At 41.8% G+C, this 13,881-nt stretch overlaps 1 protein-coding gene across 1 annotated transcript in view; it reads left to right on the forward strand.

Moving 5' to 3' along the window:
- LOC116393538 (unconventional myosin-VI-like) overlaps positions 1–11,205 on the forward strand; it is a gene marked incomplete at its 5' end in the record, with an annotated part of 40,876 nt that extends 29,671 nt beyond the window's left edge. Inside the window, 5 exons of the mRNA XM_031865933.1 lie at positions 164–372; positions 2,281–2,315; positions 3,773–3,897; positions 5,311–5,471; positions 11,046–11,205. Of these exons, the coding sequence (XP_031721793.1) occupies positions 164–372; positions 2,281–2,315; positions 3,773–3,897; positions 5,311–5,471; positions 11,046–11,205 (690 nt within the window). The remainder of the gene's footprint in view (positions 1–163; positions 373–2,280; positions 2,316–3,772; positions 3,898–5,310; positions 5,472–11,045) is intronic.
- Positions 11,206–13,881: the final 2,676 nt, after the last annotated feature.

A 13,881-nucleotide genomic window follows, 5' to 3' on the forward strand; every position in this document is an offset into this window, starting at 1 on the left:
AGCAGGGGATGCTTTAGGGCGGGGCTACACAGTGATTGACAGGTCACATGGAGGACGTTTGAGTTTGTATTGGGTGGGAAACGTAACATTTGAAATATAAACCTGTTCCAGCTAAAGGCCTAAATGCGTCATTATAACTCGGTTCTGCTTCTGTGTCCGTCAGCGCACCGTCATGACCCGGATCGACATCGACCACGAGTACCAGGCCCTGGTGACCCGGTCGGAGCAGCTGCTCATCGCCATGCAGAACAAGAAGAAGGAGGAGGAGGAGCGCGAGAGGCTGCGACGCATCGAGGAGGAGATGGAGCGGGAGAAGAAGAGGAGGGAGGAGGACGAGCAGCGCCGCAAGCAGGACGACGACGACCGGAAGCTGTGAGTGTTGAATGTTTTGGGGGTTTGCCGTCACGTACGCAGCAAAAAAACTAAATGAAGAGCCACTTGGCTGCGTTTTTTTTCGACCCTGCAAAAACTGCTGCAGTGGACAGAAGCACTCCGTGTCCACTCATCTTAGGGATTTACATAATGACACCACAAGGATTTACTTTTATACACGAGCCGGGTTTGTTGCTTCTTTACAGCTTCAGTTATCATCAGAAGAGATAAGAAGTCAAACGTCTCAGCCTCACAGTCACCACATGAAGGGTTCAACCCGCTCACCTTTAACATGTCATCTCATGTGACAAAGACTTGTTTTAATTGATTCAATATTCAGATGGAGGAGCAGTAGACAGCAGCTCCTGTGCTCTGAGAGGTAGAGTTCTATGAATGGAGTCTGGTGTGTTTGTAGAGATCACAGAGAACAGCTTCAGTGTCTGACAGCAAGGTAAAGAGGAGAAGACATTCTAAATACAGCGCTCACTTAAACTGAGAGACTCTTTAAAATACGTCCACAGCAGAACATTACTTTGCTCCCGTGCTGGTTCTCCTGTCTGTTCTATGAACTCATCTCCTGCAGTAGAACCCTGACTGTGGAGGAGAACCTCATACACACACACTACTGAACATCAGTACTGTCCCTTTAAGGCACTTCCAGATCCTCTCTGTGCAGCTCTGCAGGAATAAGTATAACAGCATGTCAGAATGAAGGAGATCTGTCGCTTCGGTCTCAGTGTTCTAGTTCTAGTTCCTTCATGACAGCATGTAAGGGTCCGGTGAGGTGTTTGAATCCCGGATCGCGTCGGTTATGTGACCGTCCTCTTCCTGAGGAGTCTTGGAGGAGGACTGATGGGGACCATTGTGTTCGTCACAAACCACTGCCCGCTAATGTAAGACATTAGAGATGACGGACTCCACATTATGGTCCACTTTGCCTTCCCTTCAGTCTCCTCCGCTGGCAAGTTATGAAGTCCCAGGATCCAGCTGGAGGTCACAGACTGGAGGTCGTGGTTGGAGCATTTAGAAGATAAAAGTCCCCGACACCGCCTTGTTTAATTCCTCTTCGGTCCAAACGTTATGCACAAGGTTGTGACTGCATGTCCCTCCTGGTGCTTTAAATTCCTCTTTTATTTTTAGGCGTTTTAGCTGATGTTTCTATTTGGAGCAGAGTGTGTGTGTGTGTGTGTGTGTGTGTGTGTGTGCGTGTGCGCGTGTGCGCAGCAGAAGAACAACCTTCACTTCCTGTCTGACCCGAGAGGACAACAGTCGGGACTGAAGAGGAAATGATGTCAGAGCGTCTGGTTTCATGTCAGCGCACGACAGAAATCAAAAGGCAAAGAGCCGAGAAACCAGCTTACAGGGACAGTGGTGATGGAGATGTAGAAGAGGTTCTGCTCCACAGTCAGGGTTCTACTGCAGGAGATGAGTTCATAGAACCAGACAGGAGAACATGTGATCTCTACAAACACACCAGACTCCATCCATAGAACACTGACTCTACCTCTCAGAGCACAGGAGCTGCTGTCTACTGCTCCTCCATCTGTTACTGAGTCTTTGTCATTAAGTGTCTGTTGGTTCAGATTCACTGAAATTATAGTTTTAAAAAAAGTCAAACTTCATGTTTAACTTTTTATACATTTATTTGGGGAAATGCCAAAATATCTTCTGCTCATGGAGAAACGCTGAGTCTGACACTGGTAGCAGTCAGAGGAGAAGAAGAAGTGTTCTCACTTCACTAATCCATCTTCATTCGTCTCTCCGTCTCCTTCGCTGCTCCTTAATTCATCTGAATGTCTTTTGTCTTCGTCTCGTCTGTTCCTTTCTCTCTTTCTCTGAATGATTTCCTGTCTTTGTTTTCCTTCTTTCATCTTCTTCCCCTCTTTCTGTTTTTCTTCCCTCCATCAGGAAATCCGAGATGGAGCAGAAGAGGAAGCAGGAAGAGGAGGAGAGGAAGAGGAGGGAGGAGGAGGAGAGGAAGATGCAGGTGGGTGCTGGTTCTGGTTGTTTAGCAGATGGTTCTCTGGGAGGATGTAGAGCACTGAGGGGGGAACTCATAAAGGATGCATCGCGGTCGCTGATGGCAACATCAGTTGTGCATCACTTTGCAACCGCTGTCATCTCAACGTGTTGCTCGATATCAGAGCGCAGACGCACCCAGAGCGTGTTCGGCACGAGTGCAATTCCTCCTTTTGTTTGCAGATGGAGAGAAATGCAAGAGATGCATTTATCTCCATATAATTACCTCATTTTCTTCTGGTGTTTTTCTCTCATGTATTTTATTTTCTATGCATTTAAATTTGTTTTGATCCAAACACACCAACATCACACACAGGCACACAGACTAGGCAGAATGCAAAAAAAACACAGAATATATCAAGAAAAATTATAATAATTAAGAAAAATAAAAAAGTATACATTCATCACTTTTGCACATTACCTCATTTTTTAAACGTCACAGCCTGAGAGCACAGAGATGCTGTTTGAGTTCAAGGTGATTTCACCTCTCCAGATACTTTGGTTTCTTTTTTGTAACTTCTGCAAAAGCTGCACGATCTTCTTCACAGAAATACTGAGCTTCTACTGTTCTATTGTTGGTAAAAGTTAAATTCACTGCAGCTTGTTGTGCTGGATTAACAATGTGCAGAGTGTCGCTCTCTGTGCTTACGAGGTAACGGTATATCAGGTGTGTGAAGAGAAATTAAAAGTATGACGAGTTATGTATTCGGAGCTTTTGTTTCCAGTTTACACGTTTATGTTTGGAGAAAACTATCACGACTTAAGAAAACATTCTCAGGCAGGTTCTGCAAAGGAGCATATTTAATTATCTGATCTGTAAATAAAGGTTTATTGTTGAACATCAGAGATTATGATAAAATATACGCATCATGTCTGTTTTTAGATTTGACTGAGAAACACAGAATAATAATAATTATAATTAAATGTGGGGAAATGAAGGTAAAGAAAGGAACCTGAGACATGAATCACAGAGCAGGAAGCAGCAGCATCATTATGAATTGGAGGAAAAAGTAATTAAAATACATATCATGTGATATTAAGTAAATACCGAGTCGAACTTTGTGTCATCAGAGACGTATTTCACAGTTTAATGAGATGTGAACTCAAACACTCACTGACAGTGTGCTTGAAGTGAAGATGAAGTACGATATAACAGACATAGTAATGTAGAGAGTGAATATGAACCGCCCAGAGAACATGAGGTCACCTGTGTATTCTAACACTAGAGCAGCGGTCTGCTGTCAGGCAGCACTCCTCTCTGGAAACTAAAGGAATCACTTTGATCTCCATGATGCACATGCTTTTAGGTTCTCATCTCTGATGTCCATCACAAATAAACGACGTGGGTTTTATCTTCATCGTCCAGCGTGTCTCCATCCAGCCCATCTGCTGGCGTGGCTGAGGCCCGGTTCCAGTGGATCCCCGGGGCGGGGCGCCGACCCGGCCGGATCAGGGGCAGATTTTAGTGGCGAGCGGCGGCCGTTTGGATCAAAGCTGCTGGCCGGCGTCCCGGAGCCCCCGAGGCTGCGTTTCCATACAAACCTCACACACTTCCACCAGCTTCACATTTATGAATCATAAAGACTGAACGCTGTTTCTCCGGGTTTAGTTTTGACTCTGGGGGACAGGAAGCAGACCTGACAGGTCTGGATGGTTCATAATGTACGAAAGCATTCGCTGCTTTATAAGCAAACAACATGAAGTCAGTTCTCTGACAGACAGGAAGTCGGAGTAAAGACCTTAGAACTGGACCGATGTGGTTTTGGTGCAGCTATTTAATGGACCTGTGAAGACACCGTTCCAATAGTCGAGTCTACTTAAGATCAACAAATTGACAAGTTCTTCCAAATGAGACATAAGTCCAAACAAAGAATGACCTCATCTAGATGGACATAATGGAGAAAATATATACATGCACATGATATAAAGCTAGGAAGATCAAAAGAAAAGAAAAAGGCTTTCACTCATTGAAATAAGTTTTAGTTTGACTTCTACAATGTTTACTTCAAACCAAGGAGGAGTCTGTTATTGAAGGTTAGTCTGTCGTAGTAAGAAAAGGCTCCGTGATATCTTCTTCATGTGTCCGTACAGACAAACTTCTGCTTTAGTTTGTCGTGTTTTAACTTTGCCGATTTGAAGACGAGCGCTGAATCTTTCCTACAACAAATACCACAGTGTTTACAGGTTTGTCTTTGTTTAAATGTGGTGATATGGTTATATGAATATGTGGTTATATGGATATATGGTTATATAAACCGGTGTATCATCTGCATATTGATTGAAACTTATTTTGTTGCTCTCCATAACGTATCAGTAAGTAACGTATCAGTAAGTAACTTGTCAGTCACATGACAGGTGATGATGTCATGTTGCAAATCACAGGTTTTTACTGCAGAGTATTAAGAAAAAGAAAACATGTGAAGTCTCAAGTGTGTCCAGATGTGTGAAGTCTAATAAACATCCTCGAGTGAAGACGGAAGTTTGAAAAGTAAAAACAATTTAAAGAAGTGAGACCTCTGTAGGCTACATCAGCTACATCAGCTACATCAGCTGTGTGTGACCAGCCAATCACGGCCCACATTGAAACAAAACAGCGTGTTGTTGTTGTTGTTTTGGGACTCAAACTCGCGGTGTGTGAGTACAGCTGCAAACATCTGCACTTCGGGGGACATCTGCATTTGTAAACAGCTGGCTTGTAGAACAGTCGGAGCTGTCAGATTTATTAAAGAGACGACGTTTGTAAAGTGAACTGAGGACGCAGCAGCCGGATCTCTCCGGTGCATCTGGCTGATATATTTCACACCTGCAGATGGTAGACGGTGCTTCTCCGACACTTCCAGCACGTGAACATATGTCAACGGCGGCTCTCCAGGTGGTGCAGCACGCAGTTAAAAACCAACTCTTTTTCACGTGGTTCAGATGGAGATGGAGTTGCAGCTGCAGGCGGAGCGGGAGGAGGACGCCTCTCGGCAGACCGTCCTGGAGCAGGAGAGGAGGGACAGGGAGCTGGCGCTGAGGATCGCCCAGAGCGAGTCGGAGCTCATCCCAGAGGAGGTGCAGAACGACGCCGGCCTGCGCAGGTAACCCAGCTTTTAACGGTTTGACACTTTGAGGCGGTCGTAGTGAGCAGGAACCTCATCATCCTGCCTCTTTTTAGTTATGAGCATAAAAAACAGGAGTTGTGGTTCCCGAGGTGGGTGTTAGAACCCTGCAACGGGTCAAAGGTTAATGGTTCTCCACTGTAGGAGATGTGGGAACTGAATTTGGGCTCTGTTGTGTTGGTTTCTTCTCTTTAATGCATTATAACCATACTTATACTGTTCTTATAGCACTCTTTAACCCTCTGAACCTCAAAAACTACAGGCAGGATGGAAAAGCATGTTTTCTTTGTAGACAGTTGGCAAAACGACACCGTTTATCACAACCAGAAGCTGTAAAAACAGTCATTACCGTCAGATGGTCATATTTCCCACAGTTGCCTCATGTACGACAAACGCTTCCATCAGAAACAGCTGCAGAAACTAAGCTACTAAGCTTAGAATTGTGATATTTCATCAAAAACATTTTATTCTTCATGTTCTCATTTAAAATCGAGGAGAGGAGGGGAGGGGAGGGGCTGTTAAAATGTGAATAGTTTAATATTATAACATATGGAGCCTCCATGTTTTCCCAACATCAGTAACACTTGTGGACACTTGGAGACATGTTGAATATATAGATTCCATTGTTTTCCAATTTTTGTAAAATAAAGATTTTCAGCTTGCGTTTCTTTCATTTTTTTAATGATTAATGTCGTCATAACTGTCATTCTGCACTAAAGACGTGTTCTAGTTCTCTCTACTTCTACTCATCATGGTTCTGTTTAATAGAGGAGCAGGACTTTATGTTACAGTGAAAAATGCCCAAAAACTGCTTGAGGTTCAGAGGGTTGAGTACAGTTATAAGCACTTCTAACGATCATTTATAAATAATTCTGAGGTAAAGTATCTCAATACTTGTTAACTCTTTGTCTTCTGCTCTCTCACGGTGCAGCACTGTGCGCTATGTCTGCTGTGATGTTTGACTCTGTGCGTTCAACATTCACTCGCTGTGGAAATCAAACTAAACACTGAATGTTTCATGATGCAGAAGCCTGAGAGAAACGCTAACTATTGATGATGCATCAGCGTCTGACGGGTTGGAGAGTAGTCACTTCTTTTCTTCTTCTCAACAGCTTCCTGTCACTGTGGTTTGAATCCGTCTCTCCGTGTTTAACCGTCTTCTTCTTCTTTCTTTTGTTTTTTTCCTCTCAGTAACGGCTCCTCAGTTCCATCGTCCCCAGAGAGAGCAGCGTAAGACCCGGCGATTTATTAGCCCTTTAATTTATCCCCCGATCCCCCGATCCCCCCTTTAACCCATAACAAGCCTGCATGCTGTAACAATCCGCCAGCCGAGCGCACACCCTGAATCCAACAGTTTGATAGAAGCCACTCTTGTTTCTTCCATCTTTAATTTAACTAGAAGAACCTGTAATTGTCCAATGTTTTTGATTTATTGCACCGACATTGATTGTGACCAGAAGGCTGATCTGGGCCTGTTTTTATCAAACATGAGGAGAAGTCTCTAATAATAATAATAATAATCATATGACTCGGTCTCACTGCTAGCAAAGCGTGGGAGTGACCTTTAAAGACAACTCTGTAATTTATATGTTAGACATGTGCTGTAAGTGGATGTTCATTCCTAAGAATAGAGAACATCACCCTTCATTAGCATGAAAACAGACTCAACACTCTCTGAAGTGTCGCTTCAGTCTCACCTGGTCTGGTTTGACCAGAAGTTAAAGTAAAAATACTGCAAAACTAAGAACATTTAAAGGCTTTATGTTTAAAGAAACCTGTGAAATACGTGAGTAAATGAATATGAATATCTAAATAATGATCTAAAAAGAAACGCAAGGTGATGAGGCCGTACAAACGCATGAAAACTCTTTTAATTATTCTTATTCTATTGAAACGATGATAATATTCTGCACTAATTGAAGCACCTGCACAACAGATATCAGTGATGCAAATAAATAAGAACATAAACTGAGAATATTAAATTGAAACTTATTCAGACAGAAATGTCAAACTGAACTTAATCACTTGTTTGCTACAGATCTACGTGAATCTGATTTATTTTTATTGTTCAATGCAAAACACTGTCACCATGAACCAACGTTAGAGATTTAAGAACATTTAAAGATCTTTATCTTTAAAGCAGAAGATATTCACTTTAACTTTTAGTCCTCTTCTGACGATGTTCCAGCTGTTTGATGAATCCGGGTCGTCTCTGGTCAGAGGAGAACAATCACCTCCTTCCTCCTCCTGCTGATTAATTTTGTGTTTTTGTTGTTCAGTGTCGCTCCGTGTCATAATCCTACAATCTTCTGTTTGCAGCTCCGCTGGAACCACAGTGCTCAAGAGCTTGACCATGTAGGTTCACCTCTCAGTACCCAGCACCCCGACACCTTCAGGGACCAGACGCAGTCTGTGTTTCTGAGCTTTATGTAGAGAGTCTCTCCTGAGATCTGTTAACCAGTTCAGCGCTGCATACTGAGATGTTCAAAGTTCTCCGCGTCTGTTTTTTTAGTTGTTTTATTCCGGCCTTCCGCCTCCCTCGCTCTTCACCCTGCAGCGACTCACGTAACCGAGTCGCTCTGACAGTTTTTGGACTCGATGCTGGTCGTCGTGAGTCAGCCGTAGTAGAGTTCACGTTGCTCACGTCGAGGACGCTGGAGTGCTGCATCGTAGCACTTTGTGGCTCCCAAACGCAGCTCTCTTCTTCTCTCGAGTGGTGGTTTATTTTGCAGTATTTGTTAAATGTTTTTTCTCTCACAAACGGACTGAAAACGAGCAGAAAAAACATCCTCAGGAAGACTACTTTTTATTTTTTACTTATTTTACTCATAAAACATCTCGACAGACTCTCTTCATAGACGGAATAATTTAAGATGTAGAACATTTAAACCATTTAAAGACGTCAGAAGAACAGACTGACCGTTACCTTAAAGATAACTTCTCCATGTTCGTTTCCTCTTTCTTTCTCTTCTTCATCCTCCTCTTCCTCTTTTCTCTCCTTCATCGAGACTCCTTTTAGAAATCACCTGTTCATGCTGCTGTGTAATGTTAATTAAGTCCACAAAGTGCTGCAAAGTAACTTTAGTGCATTTAAGAAATACACTTCAGTGAAGTCTTCAGGTATTTATCTATTTTATTTATTTATTTATTTAATTTATCTATTTTATTTATTTAATTATTTATTTATTTATCTTATTTATTTATTTATCTAATTTATTTTTATTTATTTTTTATTTTTTATTCATCTATTTACCAGAGACGGTGCACATTAATCAACACTAAAGTTTCTTTTCATCTGTAGTCCCTGAGCAGGTTATTAAAATGTAGTGTCCTAATATTATCAATTATTACAATGTTACAGCAAACACTATAGTACAACACAATACTTCTTCTCCTCCTCCTTCACTCTCATATATTCTTTTGTTCCTCCTTTCCTTCTCTTCCCTCCTAAAGCCTCCTCTTCATCTCCTCCTTCCTCATGTCATGTATCTGCTATGAGTATTTCTGTGCAGTACTTTGTATACGACCTGAACCAACATTTTACTAACACTTAAAAACGCTGACGTCGTGCTTTTTAGGGAGGAAATGGCGAAAGAAATGACCGAGCTGCTGGCGAGGTGGGTACGAACTGTTCACACCAAATGAATCTCAACTCAATCAATCGCCTCCACGCACCAGACCTCTGATCACATGAGACGCAGAAATCCTCTCAACGTTGATTTTCTTCATGATCTTGATCTAACTGATGAATTCTGATGAACAGGTTAATTCCCTCAGAGCAGTTTGATATCCGCTGCAGGTCTCTCATTATTTTCTTCTTTATTTTAATGCACATTTCGTCTCATTGATCGTCGACCTGCAGACGTTTGCCGGCTGAAGAACCTGCTCGTTAAATGTTGTTTAAACTCGTGATTTTTACTCCACTTTTGCAGTAAAAACACCTTCAGTTCAGTCTGCAGCTCCAACCTGATTCAGTGTTTATAGATATACTGTTATCGACTGTAAAGATGAAGTTTACAGAGTTACTGAAAAGCCTGATCAATAATCCTCAATACGCACTTCCTGCTAAACCAGACAGAATCTGTGTGGTTTAGTTTATTCTATTGTTTTCTAATATGATCAACCATTTATTTACATTCTCTCTACATTTCTCTTCACTCTTTTATTTTCTGAGAAGCACATTCAGTAGAAAACAGGACTTATGTTGAAGTCATCTGATCTGCTTCTGACTTCTGGATGTTTCATGTTAAAAGAAAACAAAATGGTTAAAACGGAACATGTTAGTGTTTCTAACTAGATTTAAGGAGATTATAATAATCTTAGAGCTCATGTAGGAAGTTAATCTCATAATTCATCTCTAATATCTTATTTTATATTCGTGTGAAAACATCTCCTTCAAACTACTGGATTTATTCTAGTTTATCACTAAAACTACATTTTACAGATGACATGTGAACACATCATGATAACGTTATAATGTACCTTCAGCCAGTACTCATGTTCACTGAGCAGAGCCTGAAGGCATCATAGTGTAACTGAAGTGAACCTCTGTTGGTTAGCCGTTAGCGGTGCTGCTAACGTTACTAGCTCTCCTCTGATTGGTTGTTTACAATGAAACATGATCAGAGACTAGAAACACATGTTCTGCTGAGTCAGTACAACTTTATTTCACTCTGTGAAGTTAATTCACCACTAACCAATATTGAGCTTTTTGTTATTAAATCCTTTCCAAACTTTGTTTTTAGTGCAGCTGTAGATGAGAGTAAAGGCAGCTCGTCATGTTTACCTCGTGCTAATCTGCTGAGATATTTTTAACCCTTTAACATCCCGTGAACTAGAAGCCTCAGTCATGCTCACAGAATGTTCTTAATCCCGGTCACGGATTAAAAAGGCGCTATTTTGACTCCTAGCGACTGAGACAGCATGCGTTTTAACAATGATCTCAAACCCTCTACAGTTCTACTGTAGCCATCTTTCTTTTTCCTTCTCTTACTACGATGCTGCTAATCTGACTCCCCGTTTGTTCCTCGCTTTCACCTTAACGTCTGCAGCCAATGCTAATACTGTTGTATTAAACCTGTGGTTCTTATTCCTCTCAGGTCGGGTGGAGTTTACTGTAAGAGGAACTACTTTATAGCTGCCTTTAACAACACATAACTGACGTAGAAATATAAAATGTATAACAGGATTAATAGTGTTTGTTGGAGTCGGTAGGTGTGAAACTAACATTGGGCATCAAATCAAATTACACTATTTATTATAATAATTATTTGTTGTACTTCTATCTGTAAACTTCACCCATCTAGTTCTTACTAAGTTAAAACATAACTTGCAAATCCTTTTTTTGACATAAATTCAGATTGAAGCGAATGATCTCAAACCCTCTACAGTTCTACTGTAGCCATCTTTCTTTTTCCTTCTCTTACTACGATGCTGCTAATCTGCTGTTACGTTCCCCTTGCTGACGTTTTTTTTCCCACAATGCAATGCTGGTAGAATATTTGTTTGCTGACTTCTCCGGCGTCCCCCCCTTGTCTTGTTTTCCCGTGTTAGAGGTCCACAGGTCCAGGCCACCAAGGCTGCTGCCGGGGCCAAGAAGTACGAGCTGAGCAAGTGGAAGTACGCCGAGCTGCGGGACGCCATCAATACCTCGTGTGGTGAGTGTCGCCGAGTCATCGCCAACATGGCGGCGATGGAATTTACCCCAAAATAAACACCGTAAAACCCTGCAATCTTTTGAAGGACCCGCAACAAATACAGCAAGCCTTTACACTTCTGTTCAGTTATTGTCGCGCTTTAAACAGGCCGGATTGAACACTGTGGTCCAGAGGGATGTTGGTCAGAATGACATGGAATCTATCATTTGTCTTGGTCCCCAGCGGAAGGTTTCAAATACCTTTGCTGACAACACGACCTTTGCTGTTGCACCACTATTAAGCCAAAATTTTCCCTTGAAGCTCCATGCAAATTATCTCTCAATAGCCATAGTTCTATTAACTTTGTTATGAGGGTTCATTGTCCCCAGAAGATGAGTCCTAACAACGGTCTCACTGCTTGACCGTTCCCTGCAGCCCCAGCCAAATTGTAAGCTCTGCAGGCTTGATATTTAATAATCTTATCTTTAAATGATTATCTTGGAGCTCATTATTGCTCTCCAGAGGATGAACCTGTTTGATCCCTATGATCCATGTTTTGATCAACTTCAAAGTTTTTCAACATAGACATGTTGAAAAACTACAAACTAAAAAATTTGATTTCCTCAGACGATTAACTAACATCAGAACAAAATTCTCACTTGTACGCATAACATATCAAAATCTGAGCATATTCATGCTTCCCGGAGGATGAACCCTTTGATTTTGGGCACTTTGTAAACTTTCCTCGAGCACCACTCTCAAGTGAAAATGTCAACTTTGTCCACAAGATATCTCCAAATATAACAGGGAGGTTGTTATGAAACATACTGATCACACTCCTGCTCCCCAGAGGATGAACTGGTTAAGTTTGAATGACCCACAATAACCTCTGATCAGGTCCAGACCTTCGGTCCACGACACGGTATCTTGAAAAACAAATGACCAGACCTCCTTTAAATCTGCTATGTATATTCTTGATCAACAGAGGTTGATCCCCAGAGCATTAACCCTTTCATTTGGGCCACTCATTCATTATATTATATTAATTATGATATATCAAGATATCTAACTGGCAGTAAGCCATGAAACTTGTTGATCACGTTCCAGCTCCACAGAGGATGAACCGGTGTGATTTGTAACGATGCGTTTCATGTTTTCATCCTCTCACTGTAAGGCCGTTAAAATGTCTGAATCACAAGTATTTTAGCCTCGTTCCCACCAAACGAATCGCTCTGAACTCTGCCTTGTTTTTTGGCCACTTCTCTCATGTGGGAGTGAATCGCCGCTCGAGCGGAGCGGAGAACAACTCTTTGGACAAAACCTCACCGTGATGATACCTCAGTTGTATTGCTTTCAAAGTAAATATGACAATAGCAGATCGTGTCATTGTGACATACCCGACCGATGAGAACTACTTAACCTTTGTACTGACATTTAGAAAGTAGATGAAGGTCTCATTCACAGCAGTAAAGGTGCTAAATGTAGCATTTTAGCATTATTGAGTCATTACCAGTCGTTTTGTATCATCAGGCGTAAAACAATCCTGATGTTTACATGTATGACAACTATTGGATGGATCGTCATTAAATTTCCCTGAGGATGAATGAGTCTAGCGCCACCATCAGGCCAAACAATAATGGATTCATCATTGTTTTGTACTGAGGCTTTAGAGATGCTGGTTGGCAGATCTTTGCAGCTTTGGACAGAGTCAGGCTAGATTGTTCCGGTCTTTATGCTAAGCTAACTAGCCGGTGGCCTGTAGCTTCTTATCCAGATGTCAAAACGGACAAACTATTACTTTAACACATTTGTAGTGAAGTGTTTGTTTCACATTGTGGTCAGTAACGGATGTAAATACTTCTTCAACAGCATAAGCTCACCCTGACAGTGGATGTGTTAATATTCTCAGGGCAGATAATGCTTTAATAATGGAGGTAAAGAGAATATGCCCACCTCTTCCTTCTGTTTCGCCCTCATAATGTGGAGCTTAACCCGGAGCTCACCCGTCCTCATCCCCGCCGCTGGAAGCGTGAAGGACGAGGAGGGAGACGAGTGTGTGTGGAGAAGCTGATGCACACACACACACACACACACACACACACACACACACACACACCTCGCCTCCCAGACAGACGGGCAGATTGAATACTGATGTGATGATCTGCAGAATGAAACGTAACAGAGCGACGAGGGGGTTGTTGACATCTGGTTATTATCCTGCAGTGGTTTCTGCTCTGCACGCTAAATTGTAAAGTTGTTGGTTTTTTTTATTTATATTTTGTCTGCCTCTTCTGTTCAGGTTACCTGAGCACTTAGTGCGCATTAAGCGTCTCATTGTTCACTGTTGGATGATGCATTGCATGTTTGAAATGATCTGAATCATCCTGATGGAGTGTGTTATCTTAATGCCTCTTCACCACCTTCACACACACATTGATTTTCTTGTAAAGATATTAATGATTGTTGTGGCAGTTTTGGAGAGAAAATTAACAAAAGTCAATATACCTGTCGGTAATAATGTTGTGAGGCTCATCATTAACAAACAAAGTGTGTTGACAGTGAAGAGGAATCTTATTGGTTCATACAAAGATATTTTAGTTTGTGACGCGCCAATCCGTCGTTTTTAGTCCCGATATCGATAAAGAAAAGAAATGACGGTTCAACCACAGACTGAATATAAGAAGTGGACGTGACCAGTAAACAGGAAGTGACCATATCTGGACTAAGGAGGAGTGACGTAGAGACGCCGTATA

This window comes from Anarrhichthys ocellatus, unplaced genomic scaffold, assembly GCF_004355925.1.
Source record: "Anarrhichthys ocellatus isolate YVR2014 unplaced genomic scaffold, GSC_Weel_1.0 scaffold34, whole genome shotgun sequence".
Classification (NCBI taxonomy): Eukaryota; Metazoa; Chordata; class Actinopteri; order Perciformes; family Anarhichadidae; genus Anarrhichthys; species Anarrhichthys ocellatus.